Consider the following 21,619-nt stretch of genomic DNA (forward strand, 5'->3'; position numbering starts at 1 on the left):
GAATCAGCTCTAGGATCTCCGACTCAGTGATGTTGGAGACACTGCAGGCTTGAGATCTACTTCACAACGCTGCTGCTCCACGACTCAAAGCACAAACATGGTGAGTGGACCTTTATATCTCTGCTACTGGTACTGGTACTACTGGTACTACTGATACTACTGATACTGTTAACGGTACTGGTACTGATACTACTGGAACTGGTACTGTTAATGGGACTGGTACTGTTACTACTGGTTCTGTTACTACTGGTAATGGTACTACTGGTACTGGTACTGGTACTCCTCCCTTAACGTAGAGCCTTTATTGCACCTTACTATTACTACATACGTATGCACAGATTACTACTATTGTTGTGTTGTAAACTGTTCTCTGGTCCTCGTTTCTACCGTAAGTCAGTCAGAGGTAATTTAAGACACAAGTGGCCTTTGATTCTATAATCTTTTAATTCTGTTAAGCTGTCTGTTTGCAGCGTCCCAGCTGGGGTCTGGTTTCAAATACTTTCACTCACAGATGGACAGACATGCAAAGAGCAGAAGAGTCAGTCCAAGACATCTTCATACTCCTCAGAAATCACATCTGAAACACTAAAATAAAGATATTTCAAAGTGACAGGGAGCTTTCAGAAAATGGGATATATGTGTGGGTGTGATGAATGTGTACACAGACACACATATATGCACTCCCACACACATGCTGTTGTTCTGAGCTGCCCTGTCCTTCCCACTCATCTCCGTCAAATCAATATTTTAGCACGTGGCAGAAGATTCACTTTTACACCTTCATCAGAATCTGAAATCACACCACCGGAAAGTCCATAATAAATACGCTCTGATGACTTCTTTTCAAACAGACAGACATTCAGTTTGGGTTCAGATTTAGCAGCACAATCCAGCATCATGCTCCTTCTTCCTGAGAGCCAAATGAAAGGATTGATATCAATCACGATAGTGTGTATGAGTCTGTACATGGCTAGCCTAGCTTAGCCTAAAGACAAAGTATGGGAGATCAACTGACCAGGTTTTGTACCTACCATTTAAAATATAGTCAGATTAATGTGTAAAACTCACTAATTAATACATTTGTATAAATGTTTTCTTACAACTCGACAAAAACATGAATGTAAGCATGTTTATCTATCAATCATGCCAACAGTGAACTCCTCTAAAAGCTAACAACAGATCATTAACTTTGTCTTCGTGTTAACACCATCTTGACTCCAGCTTTGTACTCCACACACATACACACACAGTGCAGCATTCAACAGCTAACCTGGGTTTTCCACACACATCCCATGACATTGAATGTGCGACCCGGTTTTGCTTCACAGCTTCGTAGCAGCGTTTCAGAAGATAAGCCTTTTGTCTGCCCTGGTTTCTTCTCTTTTTTTTCTCGACTTCCTGATTTGATAATTTTTTCTTGATTTTGAGCAAACATTGTTAAATGGTTCTCATTTTGTCATTTTGTGTTTATGGTTTTCCCTACTTTGTGTTATAGTCTACAAAGTTAAAAGTTTTCTTTATTTCAGTTTTTGAAAAGTTATCAGATCTTATGGGATGCTATCATCAGCTCCAGTGGCTGCCTCAATGAACAACTGCCGATTCTGGTGAAAATTAGGGTGAAGAGTCTGATAATTTTCTGAGGAAATGGAAGATCAAGTCCAAATTAGAGCTGAAGAGTAACAAACACAACTCCAAATGAATTACACTTTTGCTGTTAGCCTCGCACTGTTAATCCATCAAAAATCAGATTAAGGAAGAAGGAGAAGGGATTAAAAATCAGGAAGACCTTGGAAGGATGGCCAGACAGATAAGGAGGTGTCGGGGTTATGTCACTGGGACTGGAGTCTGGACTTTACCCATACTCTGCAGGCAGCTGACTGTTATACTGTGACTGAGGGGAGGATTGGTTTGTTCAATTTGAAATCTAAATTTCGCTCCTGCTTTAATGATGTACAACCCCGTTTTAAAAAAAATTGGGACACAAATAAAAACTAAATGCAATGATTTGCATTTCTCTTAAACCCATATTAAATTGCAAATAGACCAAAGACAACATATCAGATATTGAAATGTGAGAAATGTTTTGGTTTTATGTTAAAAAAAAAAATATATATTTTGAATTTCAATTCAATTCAATTTTATTTATATAGCGCCAAATCACAACACAAGTTATGTCTTGGCACTTAACACAGCCTTCACAGCAGAACTTTACAGCATAATACAGCGAATCTCAACAATACAACAATTCCCACATAAGCTAGGAGGGAAAAAACTCTTCTTAAAGGGAGAAAAACCTCCAACAGAGGGAAGAAAAACTCCCTTTAACAGGAAGAAACCTCCAACAGAACCAGGATCAGAGGTGGGCGGAGCATCTGTTAACAGAACCAGGCTCAGAGGTGGGCGGAGCTTCTGTTAACAGAACCAGACTCAGAGGTGGACGGAGCATCTGCCTCCACCGGTTGGGGTGAGAGGAGAGCAGAGAGAGAAAAGGACAGCATAGATACAGGAGAAGAACTGTTGATGGCTCGACAATCATAGAGCAGAGACATGCAGCTCCATGACGGGACATCTGGAAAAGAAAGAACAGAAACTACACGAGCGAAGGAACTGAATGGAGACAACAGAGAATAAATAGAAACTATGGGAGAGAAAAACATTAAGTTAATGAGATGTGATGGTGAGATATGAGTTATAGAGAGTTAAAGAGTGAGATGAAAGAAGCCCAGTGCATCATGGGAGGTCCCTCAGCAGCCTCGGTCTATAACAGCAGAACTGCAGGATTGTTCAGGTTCACCTGAGCAGCTCCAACTATAAAATTTATCAAAAAGGAACGTTTTGAGTCTAACCTTAAAGCTCGAGAGGGTTTCTGCTCCTGAACACAAACTAGGAGCCTGAAAACTGAAACTCTGATTTACATCCTGCTGGTGGGAACTCTGGGAACCACAAGCAGGCTGAGAGAGAATATCTTTGTCAGGATGATTACATTTTTTACATTACATTTCATTTAGCTGACGCTTTTGTCAAAAGCAACTTACAATAAGTGCATTTCAACCATGAGGGCACAAAACCCAGAACAACAATAATCAAGAAAATAAAATTTCTTCAAGAAAGCCAAACTACAAAGTGCTAAAAGTAAGTGCCATTTTAAGCGCTAGTAGAGTGCTACCTATTCAAGGTAAAGTCTGAAGAGGTGTGTTTTTAGTTTGTGGTGGAAGATGTACAGAGTTTCCGCTGTCCTGATGTCGTTGGGGAGCTCATTCTACCATTTAGGAGCCAAGACAGCAAACAGTCATGATTTTGTTGAGTGTTTAGCTCAGTGAGGAGCAACAAGCTGATTGGCAGATGCAGAGCGGAGTGAGCGGGCTGGGGTGTAAGGTTGGACCATGTCCTGGATGTAGACTGGACCCGATCTGTTCACAGCACGGTACGCAAGTACCAATGTTTTGAAACGGATGCGGGCAGCTACTGGTAACCAGTGAAGGGAGCGGAGGAGGAGGAGGAGGAGTGGAGGAGCGGAGTAGTGTGAGTGTATTTAGGAGGTTAAAGACCAGTCGAGCTGCAGCATTCTGGATGAGCTGCAGAGGTCGGATGGTACTAACAGGTAGACCTGCCAGGAGAGAGTTACAGTAGTCCAGATGTGAGATGACCAGAACCTGGACCAGAGCCTGGACCAGAACCTGCGCCGCCTTCTGAGTGAGAAGAGGACATATTCTCCTGATGTTGTGCAGCATGTATCTACAGGAACGTGTTGTTGCAGTGATGTTGGCAGTAAGAGAGAGTTGACTGTTGAGTGTCTCCGAGGTTCTTATCAGTCAGGGTCGGGGATAACAGAGTTGTTGAAGGTAGTAGTCAGGTCGAGGGTGGGAGAGTGTTTCCCTGGAAGGAAGAGCAGTTCGGTCTTGTGGAGGTTGATTTCCAGGTGGTGTGAAGACATCCACTGAGAGATGTCAGTCAGACAGGCAGAGATTCATGCTGCTACCTATGTTTCAGATCGGGGAAAATAGAGGCTCAGTTGGGTGTCATCAGCATAGCTGTGGTAGGAAAAGACATGTGAGTGAACGACAGAGCCGAGAGAGTTGGTGTACAGAGAGAAGAGGAGGGGACCCAGGACGGAGCCTTGAAGGACACCATTAGTGAGAGGACAAGGTTCAGACACAGATCCTCTCCAAGTTACCCGGTAGGTGAGGTCGTTGAGGTAGGATGAGAACAGGGAGAGAGCAGAGAGACACCGAGGTCCTGAAGGAGGAAAGAAGGATCTGGTGGTTCACTGTGTCCAATGCAGCAGAAGGTCTAGAAGGATCAGGACAGAGGACAGAGAGGCTGCTCTAGCAGTGTGAAGCTGCTCAGAGACAACAAGGAGGACCATCTCTGTTGAGTGGTCTGTTGAAACCAGACTGGTGGTCAAGAAGGTTATTATGGTGGAGATAGGAGGAGAGTTGGTTAAAGATAGCTCGCTCCAGAGTTTTGGAAAGAAAGGGAAGAAGAGAGACGGTCTGTAGTTGTTTACTTCAGACGGGTTGAGGGGGGTTTTCTTCAGGAGAGGGTTCACTCTCCTTCAGAGAGTTCAGGAAACAGACCGTTGACAGAGAAGAGTTGATGAGATGGAGAGAAAAGGAAGAAGGTCAGGAGCAATAGACTGGAGAATGTGAGATGGGATGGGGCCAAGGGGGCAGGTGGTTGGGGGGGGGGGGGTTACCAAGGTAAGAACTTGATTGGGAGATGGGGGGGGGGGGTGGGTGAAAGAGGAAAGCGAAGGGTATGAAGATGAAGATGATGGAAATGTAGTTACTGAAGCTGGGTTTGAAAATGAGGAGTGTATGTCATCTATCTTTTTGATGTGGTTCTATTAGATCTATCAGGAATGTGGTTCTATAAGATCTATCAGGATGATGTGGTTCTATAAGATCTGTCAGGATGATGTGGTTCTATAAGTTCTCTGAGATAAGATGGAACCCGGTCACGAAGAACTTTGATGAAGAGAAGCTAAAACAGGAAAAATATGATGTCTAACTCCCGTCAGAACTCTTGCTGCAGCATTTCCGATCAACTGCATGTTTTTAATGAGTAATTTGGACATCCTAACAACAAGGAATTACAATAATCCAGCCTGCAAGTAACAAAGACTTGCTTTAGCTGGTGGCTAAAGGACAAATCCTCATCAAAGATGACTCCAAGGTTCCTCACAGTGATGCTGGAGGCCAAGGTTCCTTACAGTGGTGACAGAGGCCAAGACGACGCCATCCAGAGGAACTAAATGATTATAGAAAGAGTTTCTGAGGTTTTTAGGACCAAGTACAAGAACTTCTGTCTTGTCTGAATTTAGAAGCAGGAGATTGTTGTGTAACAATGGAACTTGATGCAGTGTTTCCTGATGACATCTAATGGAAGCATGTACAGAGGGAAGGTATTGGGCTGAACTCTTGAGTCTTGTGGAACTCCATAACTAACTCTAGTTTGTCTGGAAGACTCATTGTTGACATGGACAAACTGAAATCTATCTGATAATTAGGATTTGAGATCCAGATGTTTTCAATGATTGACAGGTCTGGACTGCAGGAGGCCAGTTTATCAGCGGACTCTTCTACTAGAGAGCCATGCTGTTGGAATACGTGCAGAATGTGGTTGGACGTTGTTCTGCTGAAATAAACAAGACCTTCCCTGAAAGAGACGTTGTCTGGATGGCAGCATATGTTGCTCCAAAACCTGAATATATCATTCAGCATTAATGCTTCCTTCCAGATGTTCAAGCAACCCATGCCACGTGCACTAATGCATCCCTGTACCATCACAGATGCTGGCTTTGGAACTGAGCTGATAACAAGCTGGATGGTCCCTCTCCTCTTTAAGCTGGAGGATGCAGCGTCCATGATTTCCAAACAGAATCTCAGATTGTGATCCATCAGACCTCAGGACAGTTTTCCACTTCACCTCAGTCCATCTTCAATGATCTCGGTCCAGAGAAGGCGGTGGTGTTTCTGGATCATGTTTCTATCTGGTTTCTTCTTTGGAGAGTTTTAACCTGCATTTGTGGATGCAGCGATGAACTGTGTTCACAGACAATGGTTTACAGAAGTGTTCCTGAGCCAATGCAATGATTTCCACTAGATTCTCTTGAAATAACTAACTGGTGACTCAGATTCAAAGTGAAAGTCAGCAAGCCAACAAGCTTTGGAAACGCCCCAACAGGTTGTGCATGACAGTGATTGTACGTTTGGCAGGAGCAGTGTAATTACTTGAACTACCAGTGCTGTAATGGCAGCCACAGACCAGTGAAGGCTACCCTGGCCTCATCATGTGCTCATTCCTTTAATTATTGAGTCTGTTTTCCCATGTGTCCCTGCTGGATTCAAGTTTACTGGCATGATACAAACTAGATTAGCCTCTTTGTTTTAGCCCCTTTCATTTACCTCCATTCAAGAATATACCTCTGAACTGCACGTCACACATTGTATATCCCAAATGTGCTTGTGTGACCACGTTTATCCAACATGATTGGCGGCTCTTGAGGGCTCTCTTTTAGGACGATAACGTCATTGACTGCAAACACGTGCAGATTGTCTCATGCACATGGTGTCGGGCTCGGCCAGCTGTGAGCCGGGCAGCATCTCTATTTTCAGCTGTGTGGGATCAGACCACCATAGTGTCAACAGGTGGACATGCTAACCAGCAGCATGACCTTCAGTGGGCTCGTTTCCTTCCTTCTATTATTTAATTTTCAACCGTAATGTAATCCTGGAGTTACATGTGCTACACTATAAACACACTTTTTAATCCTCAAAAAACCAACGCAGAGTGACATCCGATGACATATTGATTACAGTGAAAGAACGTGTCATCTCTTGAACGGTGTGGTTAATCCATCAGTTTTTAAGATGGCAGTGACATAATCAATCTCAAACTGGAGCTTCACACTTTTAAGTATTTGATAAATTCCCCTTATTGTTGTGAATCTATTCAGGTTCAGAGATGATAACACAGCACTTTGAGCAACATACAAGAGTGTGAAAAGTGCTACAAAAATTTATTTCATTATTACTATTATTGACAAAGCTTTTTGTCGTTACAGCACCAGCATGTATAGGGCAAAGCAATACATTACAGAATATAAAATAGAGTCAGTAAAAATATTAAATAAATATATATTTTTTTAAATGCATATTATCTCTGACAAAAGACACTTCAGCCACAGGTTTCTGCTGTTAACAGGGTTTATTTCCTCCAAATCCCTTCCAGTCACCAGTTATTTTTTCTTGTGTTCAGGTAACCTGTAGGGTCATGACTGCACCGTCACGCTCAGAGATGTCTCAATGTTGTGCACTATGAGGTTTGTGCGTCCTGGCAGGAGGGAGAACACATCAGCAAACTGCTTCTGCAACTGGGCAACGTCTGTCCTCTGGGTCCCGGAGAGATGAGCGTCAAAAGGGAGCGAGGCAGGATTGGTGGACTTTGGAACCTCTGGCCCCAGCTCCTCTCAGATACCGCAGACACCAGAGAAACAGACTCCGCCTCTCTCCATGCTTTTAAGAGGTTGAGGTGGTAAGCTGTGTAGCTCCGCCCCTGTCAGACCGCACCACCTCATAGTTGACATCACCTACTTGCCGTGTGACCACGAAGGGCCCTTGCCACTTGGCGAGGAGTTTTCAGCTGGAAGAAGGAAGCAACACAAGTACCTTTTCTCCCGGTGTGAATTGCCTCAGCTTAGCCCCTCTGTTGTACAGCTGTTGTTGATGTTCCTGGGCCTGGAGCAAATTCTCACGTGACATTTGACCCAGTGTGTGGAGTTTTGCTCGCAGGTCCAGGACGTATTGAATTTCACTTTTGCTGGAGCTCGGACCTTCCTCCCAGTTTTCTTTAAGCAGGTCGAGCACCCCTCGTGGTTTCCTGCCAAACAGCAGTTCAAAGGGAGAAAATCCCGTCGAGGCCTGGGGGACCTCCCGCACTGCAAACAACAGAGGATCAAGCCATTTATCCCAATTGCATTCGTCTTCGTGTATGAATTTACGACTCATGGATTTTAAAGTCTTATTCAGACGCTCCACAAGACCGTCAGTCTGTGGGTGATAAACACTGGTCCGAATAGACTTAATGCCCAGTAATCCATAAAGTTCCCTCAGTGTTCGTGACATGAACGAGCTGCCCTGGTCAGTCAGAATCTCTTTTGGGATCCCGACTCGGGAGATGACCTGAAACAGAGTCTGCGCGACACTCTTTGCAGAAATGTTGCACAACGGCACTGCCTCAGGATATCGTGTTGCGTAATCCACCAGAACTAACACAAAATGATATCCCTGTGCGCTCCGGTGAAATGGCCCGATGAGGTCCATGCCAATTCGCTCAAATGGGACCTCTGACTGTGCTGCGTCAGGGCGCACCAACTGACCATCAATTCGTATCACTTGGTCAAAGGCCAAGCGTAGAGTATCATCACGAGACTACTCAAGTGGAAAATCCTCCATGGAGTGTAATTCGGGAACCAGCGGAGTCTCCACAGGAGGCTCCGCTGGTTCCCCCTCCCCATCTGCAGTGTCGGACAACCTCGCATCACCGCTGAGCACAGCACACATATCGCATGACCCTGTCTGCCATGAATGCACCCCCGCACTCTGCCCCATTAACTTATGAAACCCGGGCCAATCTGTCCCCAAGATTAGGGGGTACATAAGGCGGGAGCTAACCGCTATCTTTATGCTATGCTTTTTCCCTAAGTATCTAATTTCCACTGATACTATGGGATACTCGTGAACATCCCCATGCACACACCTAATCTTCACCCACGATGCCTCCACCAATGCCCCGGGCCGAACCAGACTCTGATGAATCATAGACTGTGTACAGCCCGAATCCACCATCGCCTGATGTACACCCCCCTGGATCCTTACCAGAACGTGGTATGTCGCTCCTGGACCGGGGAAGGGTGCTGGAGGGCCGACAACCCGGACCGTCTGTCCCACTTCCATTAATGGATACTCCCTCCGGCAGTGTCCGGGCTGCCCACACCTCCAACACTCCTGCCCAAGCGGTTGAGGAACCCCCTGTCAGTTGGGAAGAGTGCCAGTTGGGACCGAGGGGCCGGGGAACTGTGTCTTGCCCCCGGAGGCAGCCCCAGGGCAGGAGAGGCAAGAATCGTACCGCCCACTCTGCCGCCGGCTAGGCACATGCCCCCGCCATTGCCTCAAACATATCCAGAAAAGACGACCTCGTCTGCCGGAGTCATCTTGTGCAATGTCACCCCCGATAATACAGATGGCCCCGGCAGAGCTGCAGCGGGCCAGGCCGTGAGCTGCTCCAGTGTGCGAGCTTGCCGCTCTGCCTGGGCCTGAAGCAACTCTAGTAACTGTCTGTTTGTTTCAGCCTGATCGCGCTGCATTGCTGCGATCACCCCCAACATCTGACCCAGCGCAATGACCGGGTGCGCTGTCATCTCCGAATACTGCCTGTCGTACTCCATTTGCCGTCCCCACTTTGGGCGCCAGTGTAACAAGTCTTGAGTTATGGATAGTGGGTTCCTCTGACAAAAGACACTTCAGCCACAGGTTTCCGCTGTTAACAGGGTTTATTTCCTCGGAGAAGAACAGTTCACTGGCCCAATCAACAGTCATCCACTAGATCAGTGGTTCTCAAACTTTTTTTGTCACACCCCACTTTGGAGGGAGAAAAATGTTCATGCCCCACCGCCCCAACAAAATTGGAACAAAATGTTCCATGTTGAATTTTTATTGAAATAACAACATTTTGAGTCCTCCGTCAGTGCTTTTTCAATTAATAGAATACAGAAAATTGCAATCACTTTCAAGTAAACCAGATTGCTCCATCAGACAAAAACATAAACTGTGCAATCACTTTGTTAGAACAATGCAAATAAAGTTCTATTGGTGCAAAAAATAACTAATATTTGGCAAAAAAAAATAGCTAATTGTGGCTGCAATTAACCTGTTTTGCACTGAATATCTTTTCAAGATAATAACAACAATGAGCAACTTGTGAAGTTTTACACAGCATATTGTAACAAGTCAGGGATTAATTAGCCAAGAGATGAGGCAAAGACTAACTCTATATTAGCATTGATCCTTGGTTTAATACACTTCACAACTCCAGGATCAGCTGTTTATTTAGCTGAAGAACATACAATTTACTTCTCACACAAATACACACAAGCCAGGGGGAATTACAATAACGTCCAACTCATGTCACTTATGGTGCCGAATACGAACATTCGAACGAACTCTGGGCATTCTGGGAAAAACCGTTAACTATCCCAACACGCTACAATATCTTTTCAAAACAACAATAACGTGCAACCCGTACAAAACAAAACAAAATTAGTGCAGATATGTGTAAGCCATCAAGTTTTATCAGTATTAGTGGCTGCAATGAGCCTGCTTTCCAATACAAATCTTTTTAAAACGGGGTTGCAGACTTGATACGGCCACTCTCAATTCATGCTCAATGTTGAGCTTAGATCTGTGTTTTTTTTTTTGAGAGGCAACAGCAGAAAAGCCGATCTCACAGAGGTAGGATGTGGCGAAGGGAAGCAGAATGCCCACAGCCCTGTCCGATGAGTGGATGGTCCCTCTCCACTATGAGCCAGAACTCACTCAGTGTTTGAGCTGTAAACCTCAGCCTCTGGCTAGAGTCGGATCTGCACACTAATCTACACGTGAGTCGGCAAGGATCTTGGCCGTTGCGCATGCGCAAGTGTAACCTGTTAACGGCGTAACGTAAACATTTACACGAAAGTACAGGCATTTCGCCATGTATTTATTAATGACTTAGTTTTATGTCCGTGTACTTTGTACTTTTGTAATATGTGAAGTTCTCAATAAAGTTCTTGAAATAAAAAAATTCAGCATTTCCCCCTGTGCCCCACTACAGGGGCGCGCCCCACAGTTTGAGAAATACTGCACTAGATGACGGTAGATGAGGGCATCGACCACTCACACATGAGGCTGGAATGCAAATTGCAGACAGTCAAGTGAAGATTTCACCAGCGGTCTGAGGTGGGCCAAGACCAGCCTCTCCAGCACCTTCAATTCAATTCAATTCAATTTTATTTTATTTATATAGCGCTAAATCACAACACAGGTTATTTCATGGCACTTAACACAGTAAAGTCCTTAAAGTGGAACTTTACAATATTATACAGAGAAACCCAACAATACAGCAATTCCCACATAAGCTAGGAGGGAAAAAAACCTCCTCTTTAAGGGAGAAAAACCTCCAACAGAAGGAAGAAAAACTCCTTTTAACAGGAAGAAACCTCCGACAGAACCAGGATCAGGGGTGGGCGGCCATCTGCCTTGACGGTTGGGGTGAGAGGAGAGCAGAGAGAGAAAAGGACAGCATAGAGATACAAGAGAAGAACTGTTGCTGGAGACGACAAGCGCAGAGCAGAGACATGCAGCTCCATGACGGGACATCTGGAAAAGAAAGAAGAGAAACTACACGAGCGAAAGAACTGAATGGAGACAACAGATAATAAGAAGAAACTATGGGAGAGAAAAAGATGGTGAGGTATGAGTCAGTTAAAGAGTAGGAGGAAAGAAAAGAAGCTCAGCATGTAACGAGGTCTCCCAGCAGCCTCGGCCTATAACAGCATAACTAAGGGTTGGTTCAGGTCTACCTGAGCCAGCCCTAACTATAGGCTTTATCAAAAGGGAACGTTTTGAGTCTAATCTTAAAGCGAGAGAGGGTTTCTGCCCCTCCAACACAAACTGGGAGCTGGTTCCACAGGGGAGGAGCCTGAAAACTGAAGCTCCGCCTCCCATTCTACTTCTGGAAACTCTAGGAACCACAAGTAGACCAGCGTACTGAGAGAGAAGTGCTCTGCTGGGATTATATGGTTCTATAAGATCTCTAAGATATGATGGAGCCTGGTCATGTAGAGCTTTGTAAGTCATCAAGAGAATTTTAAATTCTATTCTTGATTTCACAGGAAGCCAGTGAAGAGAAGATAAAACTGGAGAAATATGATATCTCTTGCTAAATCCCATCAGTACTCTTGCTGCAGCATTTTGGATCAGCTGCAGGTTTTTAATGAGTAATTTGGACATCCTAACAACAAGGAATTACAATAATCTAGTCTAGAAGTAACAAACGCATGAATGAGTTTTTTTGCGTCACGCTGAGGAAGGACTTTCCTGATTTTATTAATATTACGTAGATGAAAGAAGGCAGTTCTGGAGATTTGCTTTATATGGTGTCTAAAGCCTGAACTGAAACTTTACCTCAATATTTCATTGAACTGCTGCTTGGATTGGAGGAATCTCATCTGACATCACGGTGAGCGTATTGCATCACTTCCTGTCTACAAACATTGTGACTAGTGTTACTTCTCTGCTATTTCAGCTTTTTTTCCTGAATTATACGTATCTTAACTCTCTCCACACTTCTTCTCATCTCAAGTTAAAACTCACATTTGCTCTTCTTGAACAATTCTACTGTTAAATCTTTGACCAACGTTCACTAACTTGGTGTTTTGCTGCTGCTAGCTTAGCAGTTAGCAATGGCTTCCCTCTCTCCCTCCACCTCTTCTTGTTTTTCCTACTCAGTGTGTGACGTTTAGTTACGACCCTGCCTCCCTTAATGATAATGCTACCTGTAATAAATGTAGTGTAGTTAGGGCTCTGGAGGCCAGGGTCATAGAATTAGAATCACTGCTGTGCACCATGCTACACAACCAGCTAGCTGGAGGAGGGGTGGTGGTGTACAGCTGTCCAGGATACAGGTTTAGTTAGCCGGTCCCCCGCAGCACCCGAACAGCCGGGCGGCCGGGGGACAGTACGAAGGAGACATCGTCCCAAGAAGAAGCCCACGGTTCACCACCGACCTTCACGTCTCCAACTGATGTTCCACATTCTGTGAAACACCTGCTGAGAAACCAACCCTGGTTATTGGAGACTCTGTTTTGTGGAACGTGAAGTTAGCGAAACCAGCGGCCAGAGTCAGATGTCTTCCCGGGGACAGAGTCGGATGTCTTCCCGGGGACAGAGCGGGCGACATTGAATCAAACCTGAAACTGCTGACTAAGGCGAATCATAAATCCAGTCAGATTGTTATTAACGTCGGCAGTAACGACACCCGGTTACACCAATCGGAGGTCACTAAAGTTAATCTTGAATCGGTGTCCAACTTTTGAAAAACAACGTGGGACTCCGTAGTTTTCTCTGGACTCCTTCCTAACCGGACCAGTGATGATATGTTTAGCCGTACGTCTTCACTTCACCGCTGGTTGTCGAGGTGATGTCCCGCTAACAATGTGGGCTTCATTAACAACTGGAATACTTTCTGGGGAAAACCTGGTCTGATCCGGAGAGACGGCATCCATCCTACTTTGGATGGTGCAGCTCTTCTTTCTAGAAACATGGCCGTGTCTCTTAACAGCCCTAAAACCTGACATCCAGGGTTGAGGCCAGGACGCAGAGCTGCAGTCTTACAGCTCCTCTGCAGCGTCTTTAGAGCTGTCACTCACCCAAAACCTTCAACATCCTGTAGAGGTTGTGTCTGTACCCAGACCACCTATATTTAAAACACTCAAGAAAAGATCTATCAATAAAAATGGAATAAAAATGGATCCTACCAAATTAATGGATCAAAAAAAATCTGACAATTAAAAGTGGACTATTAAATATGAGATCTCTCTGGTCTAAATCTCTGTTAGTAAATGACTTGATAACTGATCATCAGATTGATTTACTCTGTCTCACAGAGACCTGGCTGCAACAGGAAGAATATGTTAGGATTAATGAAGCAACTCCTCCCAGTCATATTCATTATCATATTCCTAGAGATTCAGCCTGAGGAGGAGGAGGAGGAGGAGTGGCAGCAATCTTCCACTCAAGTTTATCAATTAATCCAAAGCCTAAACTTAGTTCTAAATCATTTGAGAGTCTGACTCTTAGTCTCTCACCCAAACTGGAAAGCAGAGAAACGGATTCTATTGTTGTTGTTTATCTCCCACCTGGTCCTTATTCAGAGTTTCTAACTGAATTCTGACTTTTGATCAGATTTAGTGCTGAGTTCAGATAAAGTGATGATATTGGGAGACTTTAACATTCATGTTGACGTGGACAACGACAGCCTCAGTTCTACTTTCAGCTCATTATTAGATTCTATAGGTTTTTCTCAGAATGTAAATAAACCCCGTCACCGTGGTAACCACACCCTCCATCTGGTTCTGTCGTATGAGATGGAAACTGAAAATGTAATAGTATTTCCTCAAAACCCTGTTTTGTCAGACCACTTCTTCTTAACATCTGAAGTTCCAATAATGGACTACACAGCATGTGAGAATAAATCCCACTACAGTAGATGTCTGTCAGATGATGTCGTGGCCAAGTTTAAGGAAGCAGTTACATGTTTATCCTCTTCGATGCCGTGTGTTAAAGCAGTGGAAGACATCTACGTTGATCTTAGTCCCACACAAGTGGATCATCTGGTAGAAAACACTGCAGTATCTCTGCTACAACTCTAGATGATGTCGCCCCTCTGAAGAAGAGAGTCATGAACCAGAGGAAGTTGTCTCCATGATACAACTCAGAACTACGCTCTGCTAGGCAGCGACTAGAAAGATGGAAAGGAAATGGAGTTCCACTAATTTAGAAGAATTTCACCTGCCTGGAAGGATAGTCTAATATTATATAAGAAAGCTCTTCGTAAGGCCAGGACTTTATATTATTCATCATTAATAGAGGACAACAAGAACAACCCCAGGTTTCTTTTCATCACTGTAGCAGGCTGACAAAGAGTCCCAGTTCTGTTGAGCCCTCTATTCCTTCAGCTCTCTCACTAATAAAATTCTTACTATCAGGGAGAGAATCGGGCCGACCCTTCCTGACACCATCACTGATGTGATGTTAAGCACAGCAGCCCTGAAAGCAACTGTAGGACCAGATGTAAACTTGGAACATTTCTCTCCTGTTGAGCTCTCTGAGTTAACTAGAATTATTTCTTCATCTGGATCCTCTAGCTGTCTGTTAGATCTCATCCCAACTAAACTTTTTAAGGAAGTCTTCCCTTTAATTAATACTTCCATATTAGATCAGATCAACCTATCTATTGTAACCGGCTATGTACCGCAGGCTTTTAAAGTGGCTGTAATTAAACCTTTACTTAAAAAGCCGACTCTTGATCAACTGTTTTAGGAAACTACAGACCAATTTACAACCTGACGTCTATTACTAAAATCCTTGAAAAAGTTGTTGCAAATCAACTTTTTGATCATTTACAAAGGAATGATCTGTTTGAAGATTTTCAGTCAGGTTTTAGAGTTCATCATAGCACGGAAACAGCTCTGGTGAAAGTTAATAACGACCTTTTATTAGCCTCAGATAATGGACTCGTCTCTGTACTTGTTCTTCTGGACCTCAGTGCTGCTTTCGATACAATTGATCATACGATCTTATTACAGAGATTAGAAGACGTTACGAGGATTAAAGGAACTGCATTAGACTGGTTAAAATCCTACTTATCAGATAGATTCCAGTTTGTCCAGGTCAACAATGAGTCTTCCAGACAAACAAGAGTTAGTTATGGAGTTCCACAAGGCTGGAGGCCAAGACAAAGTCATCTAGAGTAACTAAGTGATTACAGAAAGAGTTTCTGAGGTGTTTAGGACCAAGTACAATAACTTCCATTTTCACATGAGATTTGAGGGCAACCGGTCGGTAGTCGTTGAGGCCAGATGGAGTCGTTTTCTTAGGAACAGGAACCAGGCACAACGTCTTCCACAGTACCCTAACCTCCTCCTGCTTCAGGTTCAGGTTGAAGAGATGTTGCAGGACCTCAGACAGCTGGATGTCTCAGGTCCTCAGGACCCGGGGCCGATGCCATCAGGTCTTCAGCACCCCGGGGCTGATGCCGTCAGGTCCTGCAGCCTTGCGCTGGTGGAGTCTCTCCAGCTGTCTCCTAACCTGGCCAGTCATGACAGAGAGGGGGGGGGGGAATCATGGCGTCAATGGAGGAAGAGTACTTTGATGTTGAGGGCTCTGTGTCCATGCAGCTCACGAGGGGGGACAGAGAGGGGAGGAGGGGAGGCAGCAGAGGTGTTTGGAAGACAGATGAGGGCTGTGAACTGAACCTGTTGAAGAAACAGTTGAGCTGATTGTTCCTCTCCAGGTTCCCCCTGGTTGTCTCTCTCTCCCTTTGAACCCAGTAATCTCCTTCATACCGGTCATCACCTCCCTCACGTTGTTCTACTGGAGTTTGGCCTCCAGCTTCCTCCTGTAGGAGTCCTTGCACTCCCTGAGCTTCTCCTTCAGGTCGTCCTGAGCTCCTCCCTGTCCCCAGACCTGAAGGCTGCTTTCTTCTGATTAAGAAGCACCTTCAGGTCACTGGTGATCCACGGCTTGTTGTTGGGGAAGCAGTGTACAGTCCGGGATGGTACGGTGGTGTGTTCACAGAATTTGATGTATTCTGTGATACAGTCCGTCATGCTGTTGATGTCCTCCCCATGTGGTCCACACAGCACATCCTAGTCCGTGGACTCAAAGCAGTCCTGCAGGGCGTCTTTAGCCTCCTGTGTCCACCTCCTCACAGTCCTGGTGGTTACAGGCTGCCTCTGTACCAGAGGAACATACTTTGGTGTCAGCAGGTCCATATTGTGATCCGACCTACCAAGGGGGGGAAGGGCAGTAGTACTGTATGCATCCATGGCATTAGCATACAGTAGGTCCAGAGTTTTATTGTTCCGGGTGGGGCAGTTAACATACTGGTGAAAAGTTGGCAGTACTTTATCCAGACTGGTTAAAGTCACCAGTAACTGCCAAAAATGCACTGGGATGCTGAGTCTGAAGTTCGGACACCGTGGAGTGGATGGTGTCCACTGCTGCCTCTACGTCAGCTGGTGGAGGAACGTACACAGCAATAACGATGACGAAAACTCCCTCGGCAAATAATATGGACGCATCCCCACGGCTAGAAGTTCAATGTCCGGGCTACAGAAACGTTCCTTCACACACACACGGCCAGGATTACATCACCTCTCGTTCACATAGACTGCAATCCCTCCACCTTTCTTCTTACTACTCTATACAACGTCTCTGTCCGCCTGAACAGTCCTGAAGCCGGGAACGGTCCTGAAGAAGGGAACGGTCCTGAAGCAGGAAACGGTCCTGATGCCGGGAATGGTCCTGAAGCCGGGAATGGTCCTGAAGAAGGGAACGGTCCTGAAGCCAGGAACGGTCCTGAAGCCGGGTACGGTCCTGAAGTAGGGAACGGTCTTGAAGAAGGGAACGGTCCTTAAGCCAGTATGGCCACGCTGTGGTTGGGAAAATGTCAGCCATGTCTCAGTGAAACACATGATGCTGCACTCCCGGTATTCCCTCTGGGTCTTGATCAGCATGCCGAGCTCATCCGTCCTACTGGCCAAGGACCTCACGTTCCCCATTACAATAGCCGGTACTGATGATTTATATTTCCTCCTCTTCGCCTTCAGCTTAGCTCCAGCTCTGCCACACCAAAGTCTTCTATGAAGTTCTTCCGGGATTTCAGGCCTCGCTCCGGGCAGCAGCAGAGGTTTACTCGCACAATCAGCTGATCGTGAGAGTAAACAATGACCCCCCAGTCCACTGTGCGTGGCTCTCCATTACAAAGAGGGAAAAAAGTAATAGAAAAACCACAAGAGAAGTTGAAAAAAAGTTACGGTCCATTGCCTCACCGTCACTCAAACAAAACATGAAAGAAATACGAGAGAAAAAAGAAAGTGAAAAAAGTCTTAAAACTAACACACACACTGGGAGCTGCTGCAACAGGCTGCCACTAGCACGGTGCCATCTTGCATAAACTTAAACAGAACCACAACCATGTACGTGTAGATGCATTTGACTAAATGAGCAGTTCTGTTGTATTTCACTGGACAACAACCTTGTTTGGTGTGCCTGTGAAATGGAGCAGTGGCATGAATGCTGAGCCTGGTTAACACTGTGTGGGCGAGAAGCTGCTTTTAGTCTGTATGGGTGGGTGTGAGGGGGCTGAGCATGACGGTGTACAAAGATAAGTGCCTTCTTGCATACAAGAAGATCTTGAGGATGTCTTTGTTGTCAGCTAACAACAGTGTGGATTGTGCTGCATGTCGAGGAACACATTGACATTGATCCTGTCTGCATGTATGCATTATACTTCTATTCTTTATCGTTGGTCAGTGTTTCTTTTTCCATATCTTTTTTTAAACATTTACAATCTCACAGCCAGTATGAATATAGATTTTAAAAGAGAAGCAAAGCATTTATAAATATGATCAATAATTCGGTTTTAAAAGCTTGTTGTATATATTGTGAAATTGTAGATGTAGATGTAATTCCAGTTTAGCAGTCCCAGTTCAAAAAGATCCAACTTTAAAGATTTAATATTTTTATTGTCACATGTACAACTACACTAAAACTACCACATTAAATGCAGTTCCAAATTAATACAATATCAAAAGAAACAAAGGCAGAAGGACAAGTAGAGTAAGCGCTTCTTATATCTATAATCCATACTGCACAATGGGGTCCAAAAGTCAGAGATCACAAGTGAACATTCTTGTTTTTTCATTTGTTTCTAATTAAATATAAATTCAAGCGATATTAAGAACAAGCGGAAAAGGTGAATCCACACAAACACCATCACTGGAGCTGTTTCAACTTCTGTAGTCTGTTCTTCAATGTTCATGGGGTTGAGGTCAGGTGACTGTGTGTCAGGTGACTGCGTGTCGGGTGACTGCGTGTCAGGTGGCTGCGTGTCAGGTGGCTGCATGTCAGGTGACTGCGTGTCAGTCAATAGTTCAAAGCTGTTTTTTTCAGTCAGAAGCAGGTAATTTGGATTGTATGTATTGTATGTGTGAACTTATTTGAATTTATACTGTGTTCATCATGTGCACTGTCAGTTTGTTTTTTAAATACATTATTAATAATATCATAAGAACAAAACATTAAAGGAAACATTTCATTGTCAGTTTGCATTAAAAATTATTTTTCGGCTCAAGCAGCTTGTATCTGAATACATTCAACCAACTGTCACAGAGCTGTGAGACACACTGCCATTCTGACAGCACAGTATCATGCATTAGTTATCTTGACAAGGACTTGTTGAAGATACTCTACATAGCATCTTTGATTGAATCAGTGTGAACACTAGCACCTTCCTGTTGTGTTGGACAGGAACCTGAAGTTGAAGTTGTCCTTACTGTAAAATAGTGATTCAGAGAGTTGAGATCAGACAGCAGACCCAATAATGATAGTTGTTGTTGGCTTCAACTTTATCTACAGCTAACCTGAGACATTTTAACAGGAGCACTTCAGTTTGATTCACAGGACAGAACAAAGGAACCGATTTTTTAAAACCTAGTTTCTGTTGATAAAAGTTCAACTTGGTAATTAACCTTTACCAAATATCAGTGGACATGTAGTTATGAAGAAAGCAGATGCTGGTTAAGGTTCCTTTGAACATATTTACTGTTTTAATAACAACTTTAAAACTTTAAATTATGTTACAAATTCTAATTTTTTTTTTCAAACAACTGGATCTTGAAAACTTTCCTTCCTTTATTTGTTCCCATCCATCTGTCTGTCTTGTCACTTTTCCCTTTAGTTTCTTCTGTTGCTCCAGCAGCTCCGTCTGAATTGTCCCTCACGAAGGCTTTAGATATGAACCTGAGTTGAGCTCTCTTCTCAAACAGCTGTCCTCTCTCTGTGAACGGTCGAGTGCATCTTGACCTTCAATCATCAATCTGTTCTGCCCAGATTTACCATCATGTGTTATAATACAGAATACCAACACACCCATTTTACATTCCCTGCAGTCATTGCTTCATTCTCAGTCCCAGATTAATCATCCCTCTGACATGTTACACAGATGTGTTACTTCGCTCTCTGCCTGTCACAGCTGATAAAGGAAAATCTATACTATGTGCTATAATGTGCAGCGCTAAATCAGTAGTGGCAGAAAAAGTTGACTCAGTATGCAGCTGTGGTCACTGTACTTCTATAAAGACTGAGGAGAAACATGTTTAGTTTGTAAAGAACATCAGCGAGCGAAAGTGTTACTCTGAGCAACACGTTCTTTATTACATGAACACTAATTAGTTTTGAATAAATGTCTACTATTGTCTGGGATAGATCTATTGTCTGGGATAGGTCTACTGTGGGATAGGTCTACTGTCTGGTATAGGACTACTGTCTGGTATAGGACTACTGTCTGTGATAGGTCTTCTCTGGGATAGGTCTACTCTGGGATAGGTCTACTGTCTGGGATAGGGCTTCTCTGGGATAGGTCTACTGTCTGGGATGTAAAGTTACTATGCAAGATGGGAGTGCATTTAAAATCTTTTCTGTGAATAACAGCAACCCCCCCTCCCCTGCCTGACAGCCGGTGTTGATGAAGGCATGTAAAATCAGGGGGGGTTGCCTCTATAAGAGGACTACAGTCTCCCTCAGATAACCATGTCTCAGTGATAATTTAAAAAAAAGTCCAGTTTGTTGCAGGTAACCGGTCATGAGGAACGGTGTGTGTGGTAGTGATGGCAGGAGGGTCCAGAAGTGGCAAGGTAGCAGCAAACAGAGCAGAATGAAGAGGTCCGAGCCCAGGAGGACCAACTAGAACAGTGCTGTTAAAATTGTCCTGCAATTTGGATTGCTCCTTTAAAATGGCATTTCGCTGGGTTAGCAGCTTGATGTGGCCTTTCAGTTCCATAAGGAGGTCTTGTAAGTGGTTGATCTTAGGACATTTGGAGCAGGTAAAATCTTCTTCAGGAACGATGACAAACATGTCGCACAGATCACATTTCATAACCTTCGGGTTATCGCTCTCGGGACCAGCCGGAGAGCTGTGCGGCATCATGGTTAAAAAAGTGGTTAAACCTTCTAAAAAAAGGTTAAAAAGGCCAGATAAAAGATAAAAGGCTGGATAAAGGGATAAGAACAACAGGTAAAAACACAGCTGAAATGAGTGCGATGCGGCCGGCAGGACACACATAGGCCCCACCCTCCACCCTCACACCCACCCACCCACTTGCGCGGTTAGCGGTTAGCACCCCTGGAGTTACACAGCCTGTTGGGGCGAGACGACGGTTAAATCACCTCCCCGCAGTCGGCACCCAGACTTTAGTTTAGCCCAACTGCAACTGGGCAAAGGGAGGCAGCCAGAAGCGGCAACCGATTCGCCGGGCAGTGGACAAGAGGAGAGTAGGCCTCTGACCACGGTAGCCTGTTACTTCCTCTCAGGCTCAGATGCCAAACATCCCAGCTTCCTGCAGGTGTGTGTAATGCACTGTTGTTATTTGCAAGCAAGCCAATAATTCATGTATACTTGTGTTTCACATGGATTTGTATTATTTTTGTTACTGCCTGAAAGTTACTGTATAGCCAAAAGTAGTAAAACACACCAGATAGATTATTTTCAAAAATATGCTCATCATAAATACAGTTTTTTTTGCGCAACAATGAGTTCAGAAGAAACAAACAGGATGTTCAATGTTACAAAGAACCCAAGCATCCAAACCTCCAGAGAGCGCCCATCTTTAATGGACATAGACATCTACTCTGGGATAGGTCTACTGTCTGGGATAGATCTTCCTCCAAATCCCTCTGCTCTGCTCCTTTCCCCCGAGCGCTGTCACGTTCCTATGTTCACTCTCCTCCACAGCCTC

The 21,619-nt window shown here is 44.5% G+C and overlaps 1 protein-coding gene across 2 annotated transcripts in view; it reads left to right on the forward strand.

Annotated features, from left to right (window-relative positions):
* The window catches only part of palmdb (palmdelphin b), a 72,697-nt gene continuing 51,078 nt past the window's right edge, over positions 1-21,619 (forward strand). For both annotated transcript variants that reach the window (XM_069147186.1, XM_069147188.1), the window contains exon 1: positions 1-100. In XM_069147186.1, coding sequence (XP_069003287.1) covers positions 98-100 — 3 coding nt within the window. In that variant the 5' untranslated portion in view covers positions 1-97. The remainder of the gene's footprint in view (positions 101-21,619) is intronic.

The sequence above is a fragment of the Embiotoca jacksoni genome, unplaced genomic scaffold (assembly GCF_022577435.1).
Source record: "Embiotoca jacksoni isolate LCO1_2020_lvr unplaced genomic scaffold, fEmbJac1.0.p SCAF_133, whole genome shotgun sequence".
Lineage (NCBI taxonomy): Eukaryota > Metazoa > Chordata > Actinopteri > Embiotocidae > Embiotoca > Embiotoca jacksoni.